General features: G+C 36.1%; 1 protein-coding gene across 6 annotated transcripts in view; it reads left to right on the top strand.

Annotated features, from left to right (window-relative positions):
* The window catches only part of LOC135221806 (uncharacterized), a 938,326-nt gene that overhangs the window by 439,137 nt on the left and 471,689 nt on the right, over window positions 1-27,500 (top strand). For 4 of the 6 annotated variants that reach the window (XM_064259683.1, XM_064259680.1, XM_064259681.1 and 1 more), the window contains exon 1: window positions 16,470-16,951. The exons of 1 other annotated variant lie outside the window; for it this stretch is intronic. In XM_064259683.1, the coding sequence (XP_064115753.1) occupies window positions 16,875-16,951 (77 nt within the window). In that variant the 5' untranslated portion in view covers window positions 16,470-16,874. Of the gene's footprint in view, window positions 1-16,467; window positions 16,952-27,500 lie in introns of those variants that run through there. One more of the 6 variants, XM_064259685.1, reaches the window with a different exon arrangement.

Below are 27,500 nucleotides of genomic sequence, written 5' to 3'. Positions count from 1 at the left end.
CTCCTCTCTCTCTCTCTCTCTCTATAGCATAATATTTATATTACTATATATATATTATATAGTATATATACATTATATATATATATATCTATATATATATAGAGTTAAAAATTGGAGTACAAGCTATATATAATATTTACATGGATAATGAATATATATATGAGTGTGTGTGTGTGTGTGTGTCGAAAATGTTTCTGGTATAATATTTTCTCTGGAACTCCAACGTGATATTGTGCATAACAGAACGGTACGTGCGCAACTATACCATACCAGTTACTTAGCAGTCTTTTCTTTTACTATATTCATTCATAATACTCTTTATTTCTTTTTTATTATTATCTCAAAACGAGCAATTTGTTTATCCCCATCTCCATCGCCGCCATAATTGGAAGGAATAACAAAAATCAAAGGATTCTTCTATGGCTTTTTGGAGAGTTGTACTAGTTTCTTAAAAGTGACTTGGATGTCAATGCAGCTAAGAAGTAAAGTGGGAGAAAAAGGAGCGATTTGAAATAAACATTAATTCTTTATTATTCTCTTTCCCAGTACAGTTTTGTACAAGGAAAATAACTAAAGTACCTTTTAAACATTCTACATCAAATTAGCTCCCTTCTAAATCACGAAGCTGAGAGCTCTAAGGGAATTTAATTTCACTCAAGAACTAAGATTCTTCCTAAACTAAGCGATATCCTCTGATTTCGAAAGCATTATTAATATTTAGTAACTAAAATTTAGGTATGTTTTTGAGACAATTTTTGTCTATTTCTTTGTTAAATTTTTCTGAACCTCAAGCTCATTGATTGAGGTTCCCCTTCCTTGCCTGCCTTCCTGTGGCCAACATTCTTCAGTTCTATTGTTTCTTCTTTAAAAGTCATCCGTCATGTATCATAGGCGGGGTATAAATTTATTCTCTTCTATTATACCTAGAAGGTTAATGCTATACTTTATTTTGTCTATCCTCATATCTTTTAAGTCTTATTGTCAAGTTTAGTGACTTGGTCTTTGAGATTGTTTATCTCTATGTTACAGCCCAGTTCATTCACCTTGAGGAGATATTCAATTTCGTTTGAGAGGTCTTCCAGGCCCCATTCCAGGTTCTTGATTTCCTTTCCCGCTCTGTTCTCTTTTCGTTTATTTTCGTCCTTTAACTCACGAGCTTCTCCCTCCTCGTCCGTCCCTCACTTGCGCTTGCAAATCGAGAGGCTGATTACGCATTTCTTGGTGAATCTTCACTTCCGTTACACTTCATCATTCAAGACGTTTGCTTGACTTTTAAACATAGCCGTTCTCGCTTGCTTCCCGATTCTTTTCATCTTCAACTCTGCAAATCTGCTTCTCGTAGTCATTCATCTTCTTGCTGTGTAGTGTGTCTATCATTAGCACCTATCAGTCCTCTGTATTCTTCTCTCAACTTCAAGAGTTCAATTTGAACTTCTGTTGTCGTTGCTGGCAGCTCGATTGCTTGGATCAACTGGGTATTCATTTTATCCAACTATTCCGTCTAATCGTTCAAGATATTTACTCGATGCTGATATATCCAACCTTGGCTTCTATTTTCCTCATTATATCATCTGTCCGTTGTCCATTCTCTTGGATTTTGTTACAGAGGTGACATTACGAACATCAGAATTCTCAGCTTCTCTTGGTCGTCCTCTTGAAACTTGAGGCCTTTTGTAAGCTTCTTCGTAGGTGTAGAACTTTCGTGCTTTGGTGTTCAATATGAAAGTCAACATTTTTACATGTACAGAACAATATCAAGGTAATTTATATTCTTGGAGATGGTAACACAAAAATTTCAAATTTTTTATTAAAACCCTCTTACCCCCTGTGGTTGGTTGTGTTCAACTAGACACCAACAGCTCGAGAGTTGCCAGATAGTGTAGTACTTATATTATCATTTAATGTAATGATATGCTTTTTACACCGATTCAAGTAAATCATCTATTATAATTTGCTTATTCAAAGATGTTTTACCGATTCATGTAAAACATCTTATTATAATCTGCATTATTCAAAGCAAAAGCAGTTATAGATATTTTGTTATTTATGCTAATGCACCTGCATAATTATTACTGCACTGTAGCTGAAAAGTACTTGAAAGTAATTGATTTTTCAGGTACTTTTGGCCCAAGTACAAATGCAGGTACAAGTACATAGATTTTTAAAATATGAAGTGCGAGTAGTTACTCAAAATTTGATATTCACACGATTTTTTTTTTTCTTCGAATTTTAATCTGTGAAATCTTCAGCTAACTTGAGATAACCAAACATTCATGGACAATTATAGCTAATATATTGAGTTGCTGACAGTTTCTCGTTCGGGATCAAACAACAATCATGTTGCAGATGTTGTATTCAATGATCCTAAGCGGTTTTTGTATAGGATACTGTAATTAAACTGAAAACAGCCATTGAGCTGGTAAGGAAACTTAATGAATATAGTAATGCATTGCTACTAAAAACTGAATTTTCTTGTCGATTGGATTTCATTTCAGTATAAAAATATTAACGCAATGAATACGATTGCAATCACTCCTGAAAAAGTAAAAAATACTGATACACGACTGTTTGTGTAGGCCAAATTTTCCTGATTTTTTTCTGTAGAATTTGTTTCCCTGATTTGTAAGAGGACTGCAAGCAATGTTGAATCTGCTTCTAGATCACTGAAAGGATACAGGATTTAAATTGCTATTAGTTTCAGAGGACCTGATTTTGATTGAAAATAGGATGTGCAGAGTTGGAACCATAGATAAAAGCTTGACATGATAATTTTTAAAGGATCATTCCACATTTAATACTTAAACTATTTAATGTGGTCAAACGATAATTGATAAAGGCTCTTCTCCTTTATCATATGAGCGAAATTTGTGTTAGATTTTTCATTTCGGTATTGAAACCAGGCATAATTATATTTGCCTAGTGAGCATCTGCTTTACGACGATTAAATTATGCTAACGCTGATAATTTTAGCTGGCAAACATTTTTAACGGATGCGTATGATATGAATTTCCTGAGGTTTTTTGAAATTACAAGTGATTCAAAAAATACGTGGTACGCTACATAAATTGCTAAAGAGCTTTAATGCAACCCTGATATCTAATGCACTATGCGATACACCTGCCGAGATGTGAGTTGCAGGTAATGCATTGTTATTTCCGCTCAGATTATTGTGACGCTGAGGCAAAGCAGCTGAAATTGAGTGCTTTAGTTTATACATTCGTAAAAGGAATATTTTTATGTGTGTGTGTATATATATATGTATATGTATATATATATATATATATATATATATATATATATATATATAGTATATATATATATGTGTGTGTGTGTGTGTGTGTTTATATATATGCATATATGTATGTATATGTATAACTGAATCACGAAAGTTTGGAATGTGATAAATCCATAAATAAAGGTATAAGCCACGAAGGAAAAATAAACAACGGAATTTCTGCAAGATCTTTCGACTGAACCTACTTTACTCAGCAGACAAACTGACTTACATGAGAAATTGAGGGTACAGGAAAGGTCGTATAACTGACAGATAGTGATTATAGGGAGATTAGTACCTAGAATCCGACACACCTGTATGCATATATTGGATAGATAGATATATAAGGTTTTTCTTCCACATTACGCTGTTTTCTCCAAATGGTTAGCTTCTCAGTTCAACTACTTGGACGTTGGTGAAATACTTCCATAACACAGGCTACTTCATAGAGAAAGAATTTGAAGGGTGTTGAAGATGTAGGGTGTGAAAGATAAGTTGTTGGGGGTGATTAGGATATTATTTACTGCAGTCGGTGTCTATGTAGACAAGGAGTGTGATTGGTCTTCGTAAAAATGAGCTCGAGACATGCGTGTTATAATTCCGTGGGTGGTCTGCATTTTTAATCGTGGTGAACTTATACAAGAGGTTAGGGATAAGAAATTAGATGTGTGTGTCCAGAGGTATTGGATGTGTGTGTGTATGTATATATATATATATATATATATATATATATATATATACGTATATATATATACACATACATACATATCGAGAAGAAATGCCTCATTTGTCTATTTTTTCTGTATATCTCACGTAAAGTCTCTTGTGTATAGTATTTGTATATATATATATATATATATATATATATATATATATATATATATGTGTGTGTGTGTGTGTGTGTGTGTGTGTGTGTGTGTGTGTGTGTGTGTACACACAAGAAACTTTACGTAAGATATACAGAAAAAAAGACAGACAAATGAGGGATTTCTTTCCGGTGCGTCATTGTACGAATGTGAGTGAAGCAGCGTCCAACAATACCATTATCGTAAACGAAAATGCCCTTTAAAGTTTACTTTACCATAAAACCTGATAGGATGTTCAATCACGCATTTGTGTTCTGACAGAATCTGTGCAAAGAGAAATGATTACGTCTATATTTTGCATATTTGAACAGACGACTGATGGGCATTTTTGACAAGTAGTAGAATTCATCGAAAATGGTATGGCGTTCATAAAAAAATCGAGAGAACGCTATTAGGAAGAATATCGAGTAAGCTTCACATCTTTGACTTATGAGATATTTCCAAACGAAATATCAGAAGCGCAGTCATCACATTTCTGTCATTTCTACGAATTCTTTCTTAAGTTTTCTATTAAACATTTTTCTAAGAAACCATTACTTTATGATTAATTCCTTGTCTGTTTCACAGGCTCGTATGACTGGAGTTGAAGGTGTGTGCAGTGCTAAATGAATGCATCAGTCGTCCTTTGAAACTAATATCCTCACCCTCGTCAGTTATTTGGAGAAACAGGATAGTTGCTCTCTCTCTTCACGAAATTTACTTATTTAATCGGCACTAGAATAATGGAAATGATTTCTTATAATTTTTAAGGGCGGTTTTAGATAGATTTATCCAGATACCAAATCCTAATATCCTTGTTAGTTTTTATGTATTTATTAGTTTATCGATATGTTTCTTTTATTCTAATAAGTGAAATGTCTTCTTTCCGTATTTCCCTTTACATTGAGCTCCATATTCTTTGGAAGCTTAAGTTTCAAGTCAGTGGCCCCTGTCGGGTTGTTCCATTTGAATTGGGTACATCTTCGGAATAATAATAATGATAATAATAATAATAATAATAATAATAATAATAATAATAATAATAATAATAATAATAATAATAATAATAATAATTTCAGTTTTCTTCTGATTGAAAAAGAAACCCAAATAATTACTGTGTATAACGTGTTTACTTATAAATATTTACATTTTAATCTAATCAACACTCGAGTACTTTCAGGCCCTATTTGTGGCCCTTTTTCAAGAGATGTGTAGGTTGTCATCCTAGGTCAAGACTGCTGGGCCTTGACCCAGGCTGACATCCTACGCATCTCTTGACAAAGGGCCACAGATAGGGTCCGAAAGTACTCGAGTGTTGAGTAAAATAAAATGTAAATACTTATAAGTAAACACGTTATACACAGTCATTTTATGGGTTTCTTTTTCAATATTACAAACATTATTATTATAATTTTTTTCCTCTCTATCACAGTCCTCCAATTCGACTGGGTGGTATTTATAGTGTGGGGTTCCGGGTTGCATCCTGCCTCCTTAGGAGTCCATCACTTTTCTTACTATGTGCGCCGTTTCTAGGATCACACTCTTCTGCATGAGTCCTGGAGCTACTTCAGCATCTAGTTTTTTTCTAGATTCCTTTTCAGGGATCTTGGGATCGTGCCTAGTTCTCCTATGATTATGGGTACGATTTCCACTGGCAAATCCCATATTCTTCTTATTTCTATTTTCAGATCTTGATACTTATCCATTTTTTCCCTCTCTTTCTCTTCAACTATTATTATTATTATTATTATTATTATTATTATTATTATTATTATTATTATTATTATTATTATAAAATGGCAGAAGTCAGCGAATTAATCTTATATATTATCTTTTCTATTTTTCTTATTACTCGCTTTTCTGGCTCAGCGATACTTTATATTGGGGATAATGCTGAAAGTGGTATTTTATTTAAAACAGGATTTATCTGAGAATACCAGTATACTGATAATACAAGTTTTTGATTAATAAATCCTGTTCTAAATAAAATACCACTTTCAGCATTATCCCCAATATGAATATTGGCCAAATATTGCTAAGTATCACTGAGCCAGAAAAGCGTATAATAAGAAAAAATAGAAAAGATAATTTATAAGATCAATTCGCTGAATTCTGCCATTTTATTACACAACAACAACAACAACAACAACAATAATAATAATAATAATAATAATAATAATAATAATAATAATAATAATAATAATAATAATAATAATAATAATAATAATAATAATAATAATAATAATACCCTGCTAACTCTGAAAGGTTTCAATTTTCAAAATAAATGTAAAATGTGGTAGACGTTTTGAGCGATCAAGTTCAAAGTTGAACGTGAGTTGGAAGAGTGACAGAGAGTCTCTCCTAAGTGTAAAATTGCCCATCAGGACCCCTGAGTGCCTCTATAAAGTAGCCCGTAAACCAAGACGATGCTAAAGTAATGCTGAAAAGAAGCGAAATGAAATGGTGCCATTGTCTTCCAGAGAGCCTTTTCAGTGTGTCAGAACATTAACTGTTAAGTGTCGTTGATGTCTTTACAGTTTGATCTCCGAGAAATTTAATTCCGCTAAAACATTCAGTATTAAGTGTCGTTTTTGAACGTTATATCATGTGCTTGATAAGACGGGCTTTAGCTCTCCGTCGTTTAGTTTTTATAATTGCGAATTAGAATTGACATGACATGAATGAAAAGCGGGACACAAAATTTCAAACTAGCATTACTTCATATCTTGCAACATTTTATTAATGGAAAAAGTGGTTTTAGTGTAAAATTTAGTTAATAAGTAACCAGACTCCGGATATAATAGGATACGTATTTGTCGGCATAAGAGAGGAACGACAATAGAATGCCTGTGAAATGTAGCTAGCAGCGCTAAACGAAATTGGCATAATGGGTACATGACAATATTAGATAATGATCATGATTTTTATTGCAAATATATGTTTATTTAAACTCATTTATTAAATTTGGGGTAGGTATTAAGGAATACATGATAGATCTACTTTAAGAGCAATCACCAGCTTTGTAGTCGCTACATATACATCGACACGGAACCATGGCAGCAGGTAGACACTTTTCGTTCTTAGTATACTAATCTCGTCTTGTAGTGCTTCATAGTCTTCATTAATATTGATCCTTTATCTGTCATTATTGCTTATTTTGGAGTGATTTTGTTTAATACCTAAATTTATAGTTTTACTCTGGACTTATTTAACTTACCTGTAAATATTATCATTGAAACAGGAAGCAAAGACGATATGGTATAATTACAAGCGTTCAACAATCTTTTCAGAAATGATGCTTTTTGTGTACCGTAACTTTTCTGCAGTATATTTAATTTCGAACCAAACTGTTGTCTGTTGGATGAGAGATTGAGCGTGCTGGAAAAGAAATGAAGTTCTGGAATATTATATAAAGAAAAATCTTCGACATCCCATTAATTTGACCTCTGTTGATTGTACACCAGCAAAGTTTGATTTTGGACATCATACTAGATCTACCGCTTTACCTGACAAATTAAATGATTCTATAGTTTTATTTACGATACCCCAGAGGCAACATGAATTAATTACCATTCGCGTCAAAGCTAGTTAATCGCTCTTCCCCTATTTGTGTTTAGTATTTCCCTCATCGACCTTAAACATGTTGCTCTAGTGCGCCAAGGATACTTGCGTCCATAACTCCTATAGTTACATTGCTAGATTGTAAGGCAATTTAATCAGTCCGAGGAGAGCAATGGCCAGTTTTATTCCTCTTCACCAACACGATAGCAGTCAGTCCATACTAACCCATGGTTATACATGTTTCTGTGCACATCGAACCATTTTCTTAACCGCATGGGGTGGCTCCAAAGAAATAAAAAAAAAACGTTGGTTTGTGCTACGTTCATTATTTTATCTGAATCGTGAATTGATCCCATTTACAGAAAGCTTCATGCTCCTCCTGCACTAAGCAGATGGCTTATCATATCTTCTAACCTCCTTACTCACACACTGCGCTATTCACCTGCATATTGCATGCATGCACGATCACGCTCCGTCAATAGAAAATCCTTCCTTTCCCGTATTCCTTCATCTTTGTGTATCCAGTGCTTTGTCCTTCTTCGCATCCACCTTAACACTTTTTACTAGTTTTCACTAGCCTGTGTTCCTCCACTCTGCACGCATGACCGAGCATTTCAGAACATACTTTACCTTCATAGCAATTCAGTGTATCTCCAGTTCTCACGCTTACAATTTTTTTTCCTTCCACATATACAAAGTAAACAATTCCTGTCAAAAGTAAATTTTTACCTTTTTTTCATTTTATTTGCATTTAAAATAGCGTTTCATTTCCGTATAGGAGATCCGGAACAATATTGCATTCATATTCTAAACTTAGCGCCTCAGTGGCGTGGTTGGTTTGGTGTTTCCTTCTCACCTCGATGGTCGCGGGTTCGATTCTCGCCCATTCCATTGAGGAGTGAGAGATGTGTATTTCTGGTGATAGAAATTCACTCTCGACTTTGTTCGGATGTCACGTAAAGCCGTTGGTCCCGTTGCTGAATAACCACTGGTTCCATGCAACGTAAAAACACCATACAACCAAACAAACAATATTCTAAACTTGGCTTCAAATTGCCGTGGATATACCTTATCCTTACAGCAAGTCAACTGTGACACTGAACTAGTAGCTTCCCTATTTATAAGTGCACTGTGTGACCGATTTTCATCGCCCTCCACATTACCTAAATTATATCATGAATGTTTTCTAAGTATACTGATATCCATATAGTGCAAACTGTGCGCTGACGCTCAGTTTGCAGATTCACGCGTTTTTTTTTTTGAAGTTTTGTATATTTTTATTATTTTTCCTTTGTTGTTTTATAGTTTTATTATCCACCTCTGTCTGTCCTCTTTCGTACTTGGCGGCTTTCCCAGTCAGAGCAATTGGTCTCATTGGTCTTAGAGTACTCTGCTATTGCAGTTATTGTTGCAGTTTGGCTACCCAAAATAATATTCTTATAGCTTTCTTTATCACCTTTATTCCTATTGCCCACTCCTTTGGGACCCTTTCCTCATCCAACCATGCCAAGCTTACTCTTCGCAGCTGCCCAGTCACGCTACCACCACTGTGCAGAGTTACCCGAGGGCAGTTTCAACATTGTTCTGACAACAACAGCTTCATGCTTTTTGTGTAATAGCGAATTCGTGTATTTCCACCGACGTTATAAAACGGAGTATGAAGAGAACGTGATAACTAGAGAATTCGGGCATTATGTCAATTGGGGTATTTCATATGCAGATAAGAAAGCTGGGCGGAATCGCCTTTCCTTACAAATCCTCTTAGCTCTTCGATTTGCTTAGCTGTCAAGCTTGTATAAAGCGAGGAAATCTGTAGTTTTACTGCTATGACGGGATTATTATTAGATGAAATTTAATAAAGTGTAAGGCAGTTGAACTAAAAAAAAATTTATTAGGTTAAGGAAGAAAATTTAAAGCTACCTGGGGCGATGATAATGAAAATATATAGTGACTCCTGTCATACGTTTGCACGCACATTATATATGTAAATTATGTAGGACTAATAGGTTTGAATAATTTCTTTTACTATACCTCCGTTCATATTCTCTTTCTACCATCTTTCTGTCCACCATCTCCTAACAATTGTTTCATAATACAACCTAAAGGTTCTTTCCTGCGTTCTTTCAACTCGAGCCTTTTTCTTTACATAAGTTCCATTTGGCCTTTTCCTTAATAGAACTTTAGAATCTCCGACTATACCTCGTTCCATTTCGTACACCCATTGAAGAACTAATCCCCAGAGCGAGCCTTATGAGAGCGTAGCTATATAGCTTAACGGTTCCCTTAGGCTACATTATAAAGATACCGATATTATGAACAGGAGCCACTCAACACTATATTTACAACACCTTATATGTTATAAATTTGCATCTTCAGCAGTCTGTTTCCTGGCTTCTCTCACCATTCTCTTCGTAGAAGATTTCAAGCAACCGCCACGGAGACAATACGCCATATCGCATCTCCAATTTTACACAAAACAGTCGCTATGGGATTTACATTTTTTAACAAAAACACCTCTTTGATTATAAAACTTCGTAGCCAATCTCAAATTTCGTCCTGCTTAGTAGGCCATGTTCCAGAGGTCCACATCGTTTATATATATATATATATATATATATATTATTATAATATATATATATATATATATATATATATATACATATATATATATATATATATATATATGTATTTGATATAATGTGTGTGTGTATATATATATATATATTATATATATATATATATATATATATATATATATATATATATATATATATATCGAGCTACAAATGTCCTTTAATATCTAATTCGCTCTACCTCGGAATTAATATATTTTCATATATGTTTAACCGAGGGGGAATTTGTTAAGCGATAATAGAATTGGCGGCCGACAGACGCGAACCGCCGACCTCTCAATTCCAGGACTGGCAGTGAAGCCTTAGCCAACGGTGGCGAGGTTGGCTAAGGCTTCACTGCCAGTCCTGGAATTGAGAGGTCGATGGTTCGCGTCTGTCGGCCGCCAATTCTATTATCGCTTAACAAATTCCCCCTCGGTTAAACATATATGAAAATATATTAATTCCGAGGTAGAGCGAATTAGATATTAAAGGACATTTGTAGCTCGATATATGTATATGAATCACGGTAATGTGATTGATATATAATATATATATATATATATATATATATATATATATATATATATATATATATATTACCATATTGTCATTGATGGGCAGCCGGTGTGCAAGGGGTCATGCTGGCCAATGCAGCCTGTCAACAGAATCTAGAACTGTATTTTCAGACTTTGGCGGCTGAAAGCTGTATGAGGTTCTGGAGGCTCCTTGACTTCTTAACAAATTTGACATTCAGGAATTACTAAGGCCGCTTTCACACCAAGGTGGCACGTCGCTCGTGGCATGGCACGTAGCACGCCATTTGAATGCGAACATTAGGAAAGCTATGCAACCTTTCTCACCGAGGCGTGACTCGTCGCATGAGCCACGTGCGACTTGCAAGCCACTCCGACATTGAACACGTCCGTTTTTTTTTTAAGTGCGACGTGCGTCCCCGGACTGTGATGCCAAATTTTAATGGAACTTTCACTTCCAAACTTATTATTAGACGATGTAGTTTTGCGTTTTTTAAATTTTAATAACAAAATATGCAACAAAAATGAAAACTTTTGGATGTATGGCACATGTTGATTAATTTTCAAGAGACAACAGATTTGCTGCAAGCACATGTGACAACACTGCCTGATGAGAGGGACACGCAGCCTTGTAGGCAACAGTTTTTTTTTGTTTTTTTTGTCAGTTGTCCTTTGTGCTCGCTCTCGTGCGCAACTACGAGTATGCCTCTTCCAGACAACAAACTATTTAACATAAAATTTGTGGAAATTGTTGAGAAATATAAATGTCTGTATGACACAACATCACCTCAGTGCATCAAAGCAACAATAACCTCCTCATCCGATGATGCCATCATGTGCACTGTGAAGTGGACTGCCACCCTGAAACGCGTGGCGACGTGGCCACCTTGGTCTGAAATCACCGTGCCACATGCCACTTGCCACCTGCCACTTGCCACCGTGCCACTCGCCCCGTCCCACCTTGTGAAAGCGGCCTAAGAGTTTAGGGAATTGAATAAAAATCAAATCCATCACCCATATATATAATTCCTTTATAGTACTTTGAATTCCCCCTTGTCGTTTTCCATCTGTGATATGGTGTAAACGTAGCATTACAGACGAGGGATACATGGTAGGAGAAGTATTGCTTGCTGCTTTATGATGCATGATATATCTATGCATGCAAATGTTTCGCATATGTATACCAGTAACTTTAAATCATATGTTGGCATTTGGTTTGAAGATTCTTTCTTGCTGTTGAGCGCAACAGCTATAGAGTTAGTACTTTCTAAATTTTCACTGCAGAGATACAAGCCTAAAAAATTCTCAAGACCAGATTGCAGGTGTTACGAATTTCGTACCAAAAGTCACCCGACCTTCCTTGATTATATTTCGGTCACTTATGTTGTGGTAAGCTGCCCTGAGATCCATGTACGTAACATTCAGGCAACTTTTATATATACATTATGAATACACACATACACACACATATATATATGTGTATATATATATATCTATATATATAGATATATTTTGATATATATGAGATAGAGAGAGAGAGAGAGAGAGAGAGAGAGAGTCTGCTGGCCACTTTCAGGAAGTATATGTATTATTAACAGCCACAAAATAAACCTCGATTTTTTCACATGTAGAAGTTCATTATTATAAAATTTGAATCCAGTTGAGTTGGGATTCCAACCCATAAACGATTGTATGAATTAGAATATCACTTTACTGTGCTACCGAGAGGAATTTGTGGTAGCGTGACTTAATAATGTTTGTAGGTTCAATTCCCATAGCTGAAGGTGAGGGCATCTTCATTTCTTTCTCAGATGGTTTCAAGTTTTTTTTTAAGTGTATTTAAAAATACGAGGAAAACGAGTAGTTAGGCGGTCATTGTCGCTCAGATATATACATACATAGACATGTAATGTACTATATATTTGTGTTTATAGTGTATGTATTGTTGGTAATCTTAATAATTACGAAAGCAGATCAAATTTAACCTTTAATCAACTGACTTTCCTCATTGTATCTGTCACATATGTACGTTTTCTCGAGGCCCATGTTGAATTTTGACCTCTTTTTTTTTTTGCAGACGACATCTTAACATAATGGAAAAGCGAGTGGGGCGATTTTGATGTCTTTCTACAAAAATCAATTCCTTTGTCTCGAGCATAAAATTTAAATTAGAATGGGAAAACAATAAATCCCCCTTTTAGATGTCTTTATCATCAGAACTAATAACAACTACAAATTCGCTGTCTTCAGGAAAGTAACATTCTCACTTTCATACATACATTTTTACAGCTATCATGCCATTTCAGTTAAACTCTGCAGAATAAGTAACTTATTTCTTACAGCCCTGAGAATTTGCTCCCCAGATTTTCTTAACAAAGAACTTGAAACAATCAGAGATCAACTTATCTTGTTAAAATACCCCAAGCACATAATAGAAAAAGCCATACACAAAGCGCAGAGCATTTTTTACAAACCCACAGGAAGCAAAGAAAAGGAAAAAGACACAAGTAAAATTATAATAATTCCTCACGTGGATAATAATTTACGAGAGATCACACAAATCATAGGCCAACCCAACCCTTTCATCTTAACTTATCCAAATACATTGGGGAAATCCTTACTTAACGTTCAGCAGAAACCAGTTTCTAAAGACATAGGAGTTTATGAAATCCCCTGTAGGGATTGTGATAAGTCTCTCTGGGAAAGATTAACTCAACATAAGCACTTAGGTAGATATGGACAGGACAGTTCGGCAATTTTCCACTATATAAATAACACGAACCATACCATGGATTGGAACTCATCCCAAATTTTATACAAGAGCAGATGTCGATACAAATGTCAAAGGGTAGAATCTTCACTGGTAAAGCAAGACAATAGGATCAACCTTTCCAGTGGAGCCTGGGACTCTGACCATATAGACAATATCTTCCCTAAGGCAACAATGAAGCGGATTAAGAGAATTAACAGAACTAACGTCGGCTTAGCGGTGACCCCAGGCATCACCAAAGGGCATTTCCTCCACACTCTATTTCGCCAATGTAACTACTAATGTCATTCACTACTTGATAAGGGTGGAAGTGAGTCTACCAAAATATAGTCTTTAACCTTAAACCAGAGTGTTTTAATGGGCCTTTGATACTTGCGACGTATCCTGTTTTAACAGATGATTTTACACAGGGACACACATATATACATATGTATATAATGTGTGCGTTTATGATAATTTTAATTTTATTTATGTATTTTTAGGGTTTTGTTTTGTTGACGTGCGAGAAAAATTGCTGGGTAAGACAAGCATTTTTAATATTAGACGTCAGAGAAAATGATTTTCCATAGTTTTCGAACCGTATGGTTATCAGAGGTTTCTATGATGTAAAATAAAACAGAAACTAGTATTGAAATCGTTACATGAAGCTAGCTCTCATACCTTGGTTGAACTGATTAATTTCGAACGGTTTTGGTTATTTTCTAAATGTATGTTATCGTCGTTTTTTGAGATACTATGGACCTAATGTAACATACCTTAATGTTTCTACCGTTGTCTGCTGAATGAGCAGTTGTTACGTGAAGGAAGATTTTTCTAAAAGGCAAAAAGGAAGACATAAGTCGTTCTTTAAAAGGTTGGTTTATGGCAAGTGAACTTTGTTATACACCGTGCTTTGAATAGAAGATACATATTAAACGTTAACTATTATTATTATTATTATTGTTATTATTTGGTCTATCTCAGTTCTGCGATTCGACTGGGTGGTGTTTATAGTGTGGGGTTATTATTATTATTATTATTATTATTATTATTATTATTATTATTATTATTATTATTGGTTGCAAGTCCACAATAATATAGCTATGTGAGTGTTGATGGTCGTTAATAAATAACAATAGCTTTCTAACCTTGTGCTAGGTTCATCCTCAGTCAGACTTGACTGAGGATGAACCTAGCACAAGGTTCTACAGCTATTGTCATTTATTTGACATTTGTATCGACGGCTGCTCTTGTATAAAATTCGGGATGAGTTCCAATCCATGGTATGGTTCGTGTTTTTTATACGGTGGAAAATTGCCGAACTGTGCTGTCCATATCTGAGCGCTTATGTTGAGTTAATCTTTCCCAGAGAGATTTATCATAACAGCTATATTATTGTGGATCTGCAACAATTATCAGCATTTTCGTCTCGGAAAACTGTGCCCATTATTATTATTATTATTATTATTATAATTATTATTATTATTATTATTATTATTATTATTATTATTATTATTATTGACATCTGGAACTACTCTCAATGCCGGAGTTAAGCTTTGCGCACGAGAGTAGAGATTTCCATTAATCAAATATTTAGATTATGAATATTTTAAGGGTTGAAAAAGAAAATTCGTTCATAACCGGTTGGCTTTTCTTCAGAAATTAATCTATTTGTATGAACGTTATTTTTTTCCAAATAATGGACAGTTGTACCTAAGTCTATTATAATTATCACTGTTATTACGGTTATCATAGAGAAAATACAACAATCGCTGATTTTGCACTTGCATTTTGTCCAATATCCATTATATATTCATTTTATATACATGCATTTTATTGATGGTCTTCATTTGCAATCTCGTACCTTTGTATTTGCAGACAGTTGAATGGAAAAGCTGTATTTGGGTACGTATTCGGAAGAAAAGCACTACTCAATGTGTGAAAGAGGTTGACTTAGACTGTGTAGATGTTAATTTTTTAAATGATGAAGGTGATTGAGACACATCTCAGAGTTAAGAGATGTTTTGAGTTACAGTTTTTGTCACGCTAGGTTTATACACGCTATATATATATATATATATATATATATATATATATATATATATATATATATATGTGTGTGTGGTGTGTGTGTGTGTGTGTGTGTGTGTGTGTGTGTTTTTCTCTAGGGATGAGGGTGCTTGCCCCTCTTCTTGATCCCCAGCTGGAACTAGGTACGGTACCCAGTTTCAGCCGAGTTGATTGGGGCATGCGAGCCGTGATTGAACCACGAGCATTGCGAATGCGAATTCAGTGCACAGATTGAAGTAGACAAAATGGATTTTATAACTTGAAAATAGTTGGGATTTCAATTTCAGGGAATTTAGGTTTATGGATGAAACTTTGAAGAATAGCGAAAGGTGGGAGGTGTAAGGGAACAACGCCGTTATGGAAGACATCAACCCGTGACTTGAATTACGCATCATTAGAGCGTAAGAGTCGTCGTCAGTTAGTCAGCAGAGAAAGGCTGGCGCTGTAGAGACTTCAGGAGGAGGAGGAGGAGGAGGGGCAGCAGCATCCCAAAGAATATCAGTGCATCTATGAGCGGAATAGTATTAAACACGCGTGTGTATATCCCTGCTGTTGGGGGAGAAGGGGTGACACAACAATTGCATCTGGTTGACAGTACCGGGGACAGGTATGCATGTGACGTCATTGTACCCTGTTCCTTTATTGTGCAAGGGGGAGAAGGGGTGGGGGGGACATAGGGCCATGGCGCGGAGCTGTGCGTGTAGCATACATAAGGTGGTAAGAGCGTGGGGGGCGGCAGCCCAGCAGCAGCAGCAGCAGCAGCATCGACGGCGTCGTGCGATGCGATGAAGAGAAAGAGGATCGGCGGGAGCTGAGTTTGGGGGTGGCTGGCTCAGTGCGGCGGCGGGTGGCTGGGTGCCCTGCACAGAGAAAGAGAAAGAGAAAGAGAGAGGGAGAGGGAGAGAGAGAGAGAGAGAGACGAACGAGCGAGCGAGCGAGTGAGTGTCTGTGCGTGTGCGCGCGCGGGGACGGTCAGGTGATCAATAGGCAGGCGAGCTCGGGGCGGGTGCGCGGCTTCCAACACCAGCGAAGGAGTAGGAGTAGGAGGAGGCGCGGGGGTCCGGGCCAGTGACGATGGTGACAGTGTGATGCCTGGCAGGGCCGCCTAGTATTGTGGGGAGGAGGGCCGCATACACACAAACAAAACAAACTATTAGTATTATTATTTTCTAGTACTGGAGATAACCCCATAGAGCGGCCCCATTGGAGTAACCAAATATTTAAACCATGAAGCGACGAATCGGGTTCGGGAACGACGCCGAGTTTATGTCTTATTTGCTGGATGTTGCGGATCGCTCACAGAGGTACGTCTCTTTACAAAGTGGCTTTGTGGGAATCATTGGGGCATCATATTATCTTTGGTGGTCAGCCTACGCGTGGGTAACGCCCGCGATAACGCCCAGGAAGATGCCAGTGGTGATCTCGAAGACTTAGTACAGTGTCTCATTCAAGGTGTCATTTTTGAGCCCAAGGCTGAGTTGAGGAACACGCTCGCTCTTCTTCTTCTTCTTCTTCTTCTTCCTGTGGAGGACAGTGAAGTACCAAAGGACCCTCAGATCGTCACTGATGACGAGGATGATGTTACGGAAGACCCTCGCAGAGGCACCAGCGAGTCCTCTCCATCCTTATTCTCTGTTGTGTTCCCTACCAGTTCGAAATTCCCGACTCACGGTGGCTTTGTAAGGTAAATGAGGAGGTCCTCATTTCTGGTTTCTTCTGTGTGCAACTGACAGACAACCCGAGATACGACAGTGATTTGTGCGACTCAAGGGTCCTGTGGTGTAGTGCTACGTCAAGAAGCCTCTTGGAATATCGAGTCGTGGAATTAGAGAAAGAAGCGAACGAACACGACTCGAGAGTTCTCTTTAATATCTATTGGTGGTGGATCGATCGTTATTTATGGTAATAGTCACCGAAGGATTCTCGAATAGAATTTCGATATGTAAATGTATGGGAAGCAAGGGTGTGGCTCCCTACGTATTTAATACTTCATCTCAATCACCACATTTGTTGTGCAGATATCGATTTGGAAAATGGGCTTTTTGGGTGTTACTTCTCGAAGTTGGTGTGTATTCACTGCTGCTGTCTGATGGTGGTTGGCACCGTGAATAAATAAAGCATTTGCGACGAGGTCATGTCACTGTCGGTGCCTGAATTGCCGTATCTCAAAGTTTTCGTTGTCCCTTTTATATCAGGAGGCGAATGCTACCGCCACCCCTTCTATGTTTGCTTATTTCTTGCTTGTGTTTCTCTGTAGCGTATTGCTTTCTTTGTTATTCCTTCTCTTCCTTGGTGAAGTTCTCTTCGTACCACTCTTAGATTTGTTTGCTTCCTTTCACTCTTCTTTTCTTATTTTTACGCTGAATCTTTTTTATATTGTGCCGTAGTCTTGTTTGCAGCGATGCTTATCACTTTTTTCTTTGTAAATACTTTTGTATTCATATTTTACTGCTTTCGGAAAATTTTGGCTTGGATCTCGGTAGCATTTGCTTGTTTGTTCTCTGTAAGCAGCAACTACTTTTTATTCACCCATTTTCCTGCGTATGTTAAACACTATTGCGTTATTCACCCATTTTCCTGCGTGTATTAAGCACTATTGCGTTTCTTTCTTTACTTCTTTCTTCTGTACGCGGTTAGAGTATGTCTCAAGGTCCGCTTTACCTTGCCAGAGCCCATGCGGTTATAGTATGGTCTTACGTGTATGATGACGCTGGGTGTTGACACTTTGTACTTTTTCATTCATCTTTTCAGTTATGCTCTTTAGTAGTGTATCGAAGGGTATTGACACATATATGAAGATGCATAGGCTAAGCAACGAGTGTTATCTCATGTGTAATTAATAGTAACTATTAATGCGAACTCATTATAATTTATGTGTATACACAAACACACACACAATATATATATGTATATATACACATACACACACGTATGTATGCATGATTGTAGGCAATGTGCCCGCATTTATACTTTCTAAGCAAATACTTCTTTAAAGTTATTATTTTAAGATAGGATTATAGGAACTTTCTTCCAGTGATTTCTCTCCTGACTCATTTTACTCTGGGATATGTAATTCACCTTTCGGGGAAAATGTTACAGTATGTCATTTTGATTTCTCATTTGCGCGATACCTTTTCGTAATTTTCTATGCAAATATATAGGTTTTTCTATCGCTAGGGTAGGATTTTTTTTTAATGCAGGATACATTTACCCCCTCTAAGGTCTTGGGCTTTGTAGGGAAGAATTAGTTTTTATTGCGGTTCTTTAGTTCAACATATGAGACCAGACTAGAAAGGGCGCTTCATAACAGTGAAAACCTAGATCTGAAAATCTCCAAGTTGGATTGCTAGCTATCACGCTGGCAACTGCTTGTGCGCAGGTGACGGATTAAGAGTAATATAATTTCCTATAGTTTTCAAAGTGTGTGTGTGTGTTTTTTTCTTAAGATTTATAAAGTTTTAAATTATAAAAAGGTAGATGTTTGGTCACGTATTAATTTCATCTTCATTTTTATTTCAAGACTGGAATGTAGTATGTTATATTTCAGAAAAAGTGCCAAAAGTTATGAAAACTCTTCATCACATGTGCAGATATTGATGCAAATAGTAAATGAACATAGTTAACCTCAGTCGAAAAAAGTAGATTTATGTATAATTCATCGTTATTCTTGGTTTGTAGTTTGTGCAAGTATGTATGATTGAAGGACATGACAGAGATGCATTTCTTTTTTGTTCAGGCAGTCCAAGATAGTATCCAGTTCTTTGTTCTGATTAGTACGTTGCTTGGATTCAGGATTTCACGTTTGTTCAGGCCATTTCATAGGTCAAGAAATCGCCTATGTATTTTCATAATGTATATTATAATGACCTATACAATCATATATACAAAGCTACAATGATTGCGTATTAATTCAGTAATTGTATACCAGCCATTTTGACTCTATTCCCAGTATTGCCAAAACAATGGATAATGTGATTCTGTTTCCTATTGCGTGAATATCGTGGCATTGTCCCGTCTATTATCTACCTTGATATTCGAGTAAAAGGCTTTTTTTTTCACCTGTACTGAAGTCCTGTCTGTAGGAGAATTTGTTTGCCGATTTAGGATTAGTAGTTTTTGTTATTCATTTGGAATATTTATTTACAATATTTTATTTCCCTATTTTGACCCTGTAAACTGTGAGTGTGAATTCGCCTCACCTCATATTATTTGCCCCACGTTGCGTGACTTATCTTAGTAAGCGTAAACGGATGTGTACGTTTATCACTGCCAAGCATTTACCATTTAGGGAGGAGAATCGTCATCAATGCATCTTGTTTTATTATGCCGCATAAAATTCATAAGACATTTATGTTTCCTAATGCTACGCCAACTTGAACCGCTTTTAAAAGTGTTGATATTGCAATTCATTTTTCTCGTAACTCCAGATTGTTTTCTTTCTTGGGTATTACAAAAAATTCTGTAGCCTGATTATGGAATTTGGCTATAGAAGAAAGGTGACGGTGTTGTAGGTTTTTTTTGTTTTTGTCTCTCAACCTGAGGATGATTACCGTCTCTTATATTGGGCCTGATGCCTTCAATACTCAGCCGGTTGGATATATGAATGAAGACTCATGCTTTCAGAATTCCAGGGATTTGCTGTGCTTGATCTAGATCTGGTGAACTTTTCTGTCTTATTGTCATGATGTTTGTGCTAAGTGCAGCTCTCCGCAAAAGATGCTCTTAGTGACCTGCCTTTTGATTGCTTTAAGAATAAAGCAGATTTTCTGTGTAAAGTCATTCTTAGGGAGACGGACCTGTCTTCTTTGTCGTTTCCTCTCTCTCTCTCTCTCTCTCTCTCTCTCTCTCTCTCTCTCTCTCTCTCTCTCTCTCTCTCTCTCTCCTCTTTTCGCGGTTGAGAGTCTTTGATATCTTGTATGTGCCAATAGCCTATGGAACCAAAATATTTCTGTCTCTTTAGCTTTCTCTGCTGTTCTCCGAACTTGAGTGCTCTTAATGTTAAGTCGAGATTTCTGAATGAACTTCTGGATATGGATCGTTTTATTACTCTGCATTGATGAATCCAGTGCACGCAATTCACTTTGCTTTTTAATGCCTTTTTCATGCGATTTCCTCCGTGCATTCCCAAGTATGGCACCACTGGGTTAGGTATCTGTGATTTTAGATCGTTGTTGATGATCCCGAGTGTGTCAAATTTAAGAAAGCTTTATATTGTGAAGAATATAAAAGTTAACCATTGATGTATTTTTCATTTACGTCATAGGATAATGCAAAAGTAAATAAGGGAGTTTCTTAAAGAACTCTCTCTCTCTCTCTCTCTCTCTCTCTCTCTCTCTCTCTCTCTCTCTCTCTCTCTCTCTCTCTTCAGCGGCATCATTTTTCCAAAATGACCATTTACTAGTTTGGATGAATTCACAATTTTATATTTTTTTTATTAGTATTTCCTACAAAAAGTTGTGTACCTTTAGGGGTATCTTTTTTTCCGTGGTTTCAATTTATTACTTTGGTCACTTTAGTGTTGCATTATAAGCCGTTTACTTTTCAGTCCTTTTGAAAATCAGAAACACACTGTTACATACATAGTATCTTCATACAGGTAACTAACCACATATTTTATTGTGTGTATATATATATATATATATATATATATATATATATATATATATATATAATATATATATATATACAAATAAATTATGATGTGTAGATAGAATTATGTGTTTATCGCAGCATGTATAAATATATCCCTGTTTACGTTAATCTCGTCCTTGTACCTTGCAATGGAAAGTTATTGACAAAACCCTTTCTATTCACCATTTCGTGATACTTTATTGCATCGTTACTGCTATTTTTAACCTTCTCATTTCTTTCTTTGTTGTTTTTCATCGTGCTCTCGTCTCATTATTAGCGTTATAGTCGATATATAACCCTTGGCGCTTGGTGTGGAGACTCATTCATTTTTCTAGCGACGGAAAAATGTGTGGTGGTATGATGAATAATTGGTCACTGTTTACTGTTTGTCAATACCACTTTCTGTTTACTCCCATACTCCTGTAGTTCATTTTGATTGGGTCTTTCCCTTTCTGGGAAACGATCTCATAGAAGACCTCGCCCCACGGATTTTGGTCTCCTCTCAACTTCAAACGTTTGCTCCTAGTTCCGGCTCCTTCAATTTCATTGTCTTCTTTTACACACGCTGTACTTTCATAAACGTTTTATTGCCACATTATTCTTTAATTTGCTCTGAGAATTGTTTACCAGTGTTATATAGCTTTAGAATCTTTGTCTTTTAGTTTGGATGCGCTTAGAAGAGTAGTCCTTAATCTTCTATGTTAGGTCACACCTTATGCTTCGCTGCTGGATTTTCTTATCATTTTGAGACAGGAGTCTGTGGTTTAGTAGTTTCTTGTAGACGTGGTCGATTTTTGCAATGTGGTTAAACAATATGTTTCATGCCATAGCAAAAGGCTTAAGGGTTTTTATTGTTTTCACCCAAGGGCGATGTTTCAGGTATCTCTAATAACCTTTTCAATTTTAATCTGAAGGTGGCATAAAGTTATCTGATCTCAAACAGGGCACACCCGTCTTAAAGTTATGTTTGAATGAATACATGGATTGGAGTCCAAAGAACTTTTGATTTGTAACCGTGACAAGTGCCCCAAGAACCATTTCTCTAACCTATTTTGTACTAGAAAAAACTGAATTTTCGTTCGAGGTCAACCATTTTCATGAAATTTAATTTGGTGCTTCGGAAAGTTTGTAATTCAGAAGTTTTGTCCTTTTTTTAATGAGTTTTATTAAATATTACATGAATCTGCATAGTATAAACATCCCCCCCCTTTGTTTTTTAATTCAATCGTACATTTTTTTTTCATCTGGCACATTCGTTATTTTTGTCATTAATTTTTGCCCTAACGTGATGCTCTTAAATGAACGTATCTTGGCTGTTTGCTAACTTTGGGAATGTCGATTATGGAAGAGGTTATGGTTCTGGGATGTATATTCGAATATTAAAATCCTTATAACTTATCCTGATTATATCTAACTTTATGTGCTTTCGTTATGTTCCCATACTACTTTTATGTTATTTAAAGATGTGTTGCTGTTAACATTAAAGGACTTAGTTCTCCTCTGTCTGGTAATATTTGGATTAAGTCTGTAATATAATGCTTTTCCAAACCCTCATCTTTTGAGTTTTTTTGGCTAATGCTCTCTTATAACACTGTTTTTTATGCGATATGCCAGGATGATTTTCTGTGTTGCTTTTAATAAGTATCTGTAAACCTCTTTCACTGCTGTAGTTTATACTTACGCACGTATTTTAGCACTCCATACAAAGCTGCTGTATTAACTATTTCCATGAAAATCTAATATTAAACATTGCATTAAAAGAAAATTACTAATACTACCTAAAAGTATTAGATCTTCGAATAATTAAGGTAAGTCTTATAGATTGATAGTGAAAGTCTCACTTGACTAACTAGTAATACATGGAAGAAAGAGGATCGATTAAGTAAGCAACTTCCAATAGTTACCGAGTAAACATGCACATTGGTATCATTTTTTTAACATACCTTTGATTGAGCTTTCATCGTTAATGGATCGCTCTATCCTTTGTGTGATTGCCACCCCTTTGTTATACCTTATGTGTTTTTGTTAAGTGTTCTTGCTTCTTGGCAGCTCTTATTTAATTACCTTGGAACGACTTACAATTCTGGCAGACTGGGGAGTAAGTCTTTTGTTATTCTCTTCTGTTGATAGAACACTCTTATATATAAGTTTTGCCATACATTTGACCGCTTCATGTTGAGCCATATCATATAGTGATCTGCCACATCAGTAATATTTTTTGAAGTCTTAACTACAAACGCTTTTATTTAGGGTGTATGTGAATTCGTGTGTTTGCATATTTTGCATTCGAAGATGCATACCCATTTGCTTTGTCCACATATTTGCATATTGGAAATGCGCATTGACGCAAGTCTACTTGAAACTTTTTTTTTTTATGTAAGTGTGTTTACCGGAACAAGAACAGAGCTGGATATATGGGAGCATTATGTAAGTATAAGGTGATGAATGAATAGATAAAAGTAAAAAACAAAATTAAAAAAAAAAGGGAAGCGAACACAGCAATAACGAGATGAGAAAGAGGGAAAGCTGTTGTTCATAGGTGTTTGGATGGCTTGAAAGTGCTCATTTAACTATTAATTGAAAGTGAAATAGTTTTCGTATGATAATGATGTTCTGCAATTAATAATGGCAATGTAACGTTTTCGCCTACAATATGACATTTGAAATTATAATTGCGAGAAACATTATCCTGTCTGATGAATGTGACTGTTTCGGAAACAGTGAAATTTCGGTGCTGCTTGTGGATGCATATGTTAATGTTTACACGTTTTCAGTTTTACTTGAATGCACCTAACTAATGACAATTATATACAACAGTCAGAGATTTAGGGCTTTTTCTTCCTTCGTTGATATGGGCGTTTCGCGAAAATGCAACGTTTCGTTGAAAATCCTATCCGTAGTCGATATGCTGCTTTTGTATTAGAATGTCTACTTTCCGTTTTTAGGGTCCACTTAGCTGATTAAGTTATTATTTATATGATTATTTCTGGATTAAGCCATTGAGGTTAATTCGCACGAGGGCTACTTTACCGAAATTTTACGGATTTGTTCTTTTTTCTAGAAAGGCGATGGGTAATGCATATCCACATGACTTAATCTCTAGCCCAAGCTAAACGGAAATAAGAATATGGAGGAAGGAAACAAGGGCGAAGAATGGCACAGATTTTGATGTATGTTTAAAAAAAAAAAAAAAAAAAAAAAAAAAAAAAAAAAAGTTTGACAGTAGAGGAAACGCTTACCTTCTGGTCAGTTTTATAAATGAATCTCATTGTTGTGGAAGTATCGAGTTTCCTTATCCAGCAAGATGGATGAATGATGAGGTAATTAAGCTTACATATATGGCAGGACATTAGGTTAATCTTTATAAGTGTATTTGCAATCGCAGACCATTGAGAAGATCGTTGACGAATCCGATTTCTTGACATCATTGCATAAACTTACGCACAACAAAGGTCTGATTATTTGTCGGTGATATTGCACTTGCCATTTTATACTTTTGAATATTAAATCACTAATATCCAGTAAGTATGAAATTGGCATTACCTACTGAATCATTTGTACCACAAGGAAATATAGCTTGTCCGGGATGCATCTTCCTTGAAAAAGCGGTACGCCATATCTTAAAAACTAACCATAGCATCTTCTTGAAAATAATATATTTGTTTCCCACACCCAAAGGTGTATCGTGGAGTTGATACACGTGCAGCAGTTTACTTTGCACTCATCCCTCAAGAGAGATAAGCGCGAATTTCAACTTTTGTTTTGCGTGTTCCCGATAAACTTTAGTACACATACATAGCCACACACATGTGCATTCTTAAGCAATGAGCAATTTCGGTGGATATGTGGTGACTCGCAGCTTTAGTACAGAAATTTAACGAGAAAGTAATGAGTACTACTGGGTCAGAATTGCATCTCATGAATTACTGAGTGCATAAAGGGTTCGAAACCTTTCCAGGGTAGGTATACTTACTTACCTTATATGAGTAATTTCTTTTAGGTGCAAATCAGTCCCGAGGTATAATGCATGCGATCAGTGTCCAATTCATGGCTACATACTTACTGGCCTATGATGGCAGAGATGAGATGATATAGTCTGTAGGTACAGCACACGAATTTTTTAGGAAAACGTACAACGTGGTTGAAATCTGTTGTTATCACTTAATGGAAGGTGCGCTGGAAGCCAGGTCAAGGTAGAGCCGCCTACCCTATACGATTTATTTCCCTGTTGGTGCAGATTATACCTTGTTTGTAGGGAATTCGATGTTAAGATTATATATATATATATATATATATATAATATATATATATATATATATATATATATATATATATCAGTTTAGCACGAAGGAACACGTATATATAAGATATATATATATATATGATATATATATATATATATTATTATCTAGATATCAGTTTTAGCACGAAGGAACACGTATATATAAGGAGAGAGAGAGAGAGAGAGAGAGAGAGAGAGAGAGAGAGAGAGAGAGAGAGCTGTGTTGGTTTTTACCAGTTAAGTAAGCTCCTGTAAGTATCCTCCACTTAGATAAGAATTAGTCATTATAATCCTTCATATGTACAATTAACTGAAAGGGGAAACCATTTTATCTGTCACTTAAGAGTGCTTGGTGTCTACTCAGCAGTAGTCAGGGATTTTAATTTTAGAATCGCTTTGTTCTTTAATAATGATGTTTCTCGTCTAATTACGTTTGTTGATTAATACGTAATGTAGCGGAATATCCGTCCCTCCCCTCCCCCCTTTTTTTATTCGTTATGTTAGTGGCAATATTTTTATTTTTATTCATTATGTTAGAGGCAATATTTTTTAATTCATTATATTAGTGGCAATAATTTTGCTTTAATTCATTATATTAGTGGCAATATGTTGAGGATTATGGTGAAAATTCTTTACTCTTCCTCGATCATTATTAGGAACTTGTGTTTTGTCAGTTATTCGGTCGAATCTGAATCAACTTAAGCTTACATTGCAATAAGTCGTTTATTCATCATTCATTTAATCTACCCTTTTTTAAACACATATACTTGGTTGATGTGCTTTTCTTGTTATTCATAAAAAACAAAGCGATCGCACATTTCGATGATTATTTTATTTATTCTATTGCAGAATTTGCTTCTCAATATGGAAAGCAGTGTATTCAGTTTGACTCTGAAAGCCTGCAATGTAATTTTGCTGTGACTTATGAAAACCAAGAAAATGCCTAAAGTTAATCATATCTGCCGGAGATCATTATAGGTAATTATTCTAATAATCACTGAACGGTAGATCCTTGTTTCTTTGGCCATCTGCTGCTATCTGGAAGGATTGAAGACCCTTTAAGGTTGCTAAGATATGTAGATTGTTTTAGCGGGTTGAAAATAGGATTCCTACGGCATAGGGGTTAAAAAAAAGAAAGGAAAAAAAAATGAATTTTTCTACGGGCTGTTTAACGTCCTTAATCTTGTTAGGGATTTTGAAAGGCAATAATGAAACTTCCCGCCCACCCCTCCCTCCCCTCCCTTTCCCTCCTCCCCCCCTCCCCTCCCCTCCCCTCCCCTCCCCTCACTCCCCTCCCTCCCTCCCTTTCCCCTCCCCCTCCTCCCTCCCCTCCCTCCCCCGTATCAAAGGGCATTCCTTGTAGGAGGTTGTTTATAGAACGGAAACAAAGGCCATTTTTAAAAGCCATGTCTTCTTGAAGGAGCGAATCTTATTGAAGCATAATTCAATTATATTTTTGTAGCAACCGTCATTATTCCAAAGAAAAAGAAAGGGAAATTCATATGATGTACAACAGCTTAAGAAAATTGATACTACCCGGCGAAGCAGAAGCGCTCAAAATTCAGCTAATATCTGAATTAAAGCAGAAGAGATTTTGTACCCAAGTCTACAATACTTCAAGTTCATGACAAGGAGAAAGTGTAATTCGTAAAAATGATACAAGATTTTACCAATACGCAGAAGTCTTCGTTGAACTCTGATGACGGTGTAGAGTTATCTACAACACTGGTACGTTTCAAGTTAAGTGATAATTACTGGGGCACAGACTTTTCAAGTCAGCACTGTTCGCGTAATGACGCGAGGTTTATGGAAAGTTACATGAACATAATAAAATGTGTATGTAATTTTACTCCCCCCCTTCTCTCTCTCTCTCTCTCTCTCTCTCTCTCTCTCTCTCTCTCTCTCTCTCTCAGTACAACATTGACACACACACACACACA

The sequence above is a fragment of the Macrobrachium nipponense genome, chromosome 3, assembly GCF_015104395.2.
Source record: "Macrobrachium nipponense isolate FS-2020 chromosome 3, ASM1510439v2, whole genome shotgun sequence".
NCBI lineage: Eukaryota > Metazoa > Arthropoda > Malacostraca > Decapoda > Palaemonidae > Macrobrachium > Macrobrachium nipponense.
The sequence above is the reverse complement of the archived record's forward strand: the minus strand, read 5'-3'. Positions and strand labels throughout refer to the sequence as shown.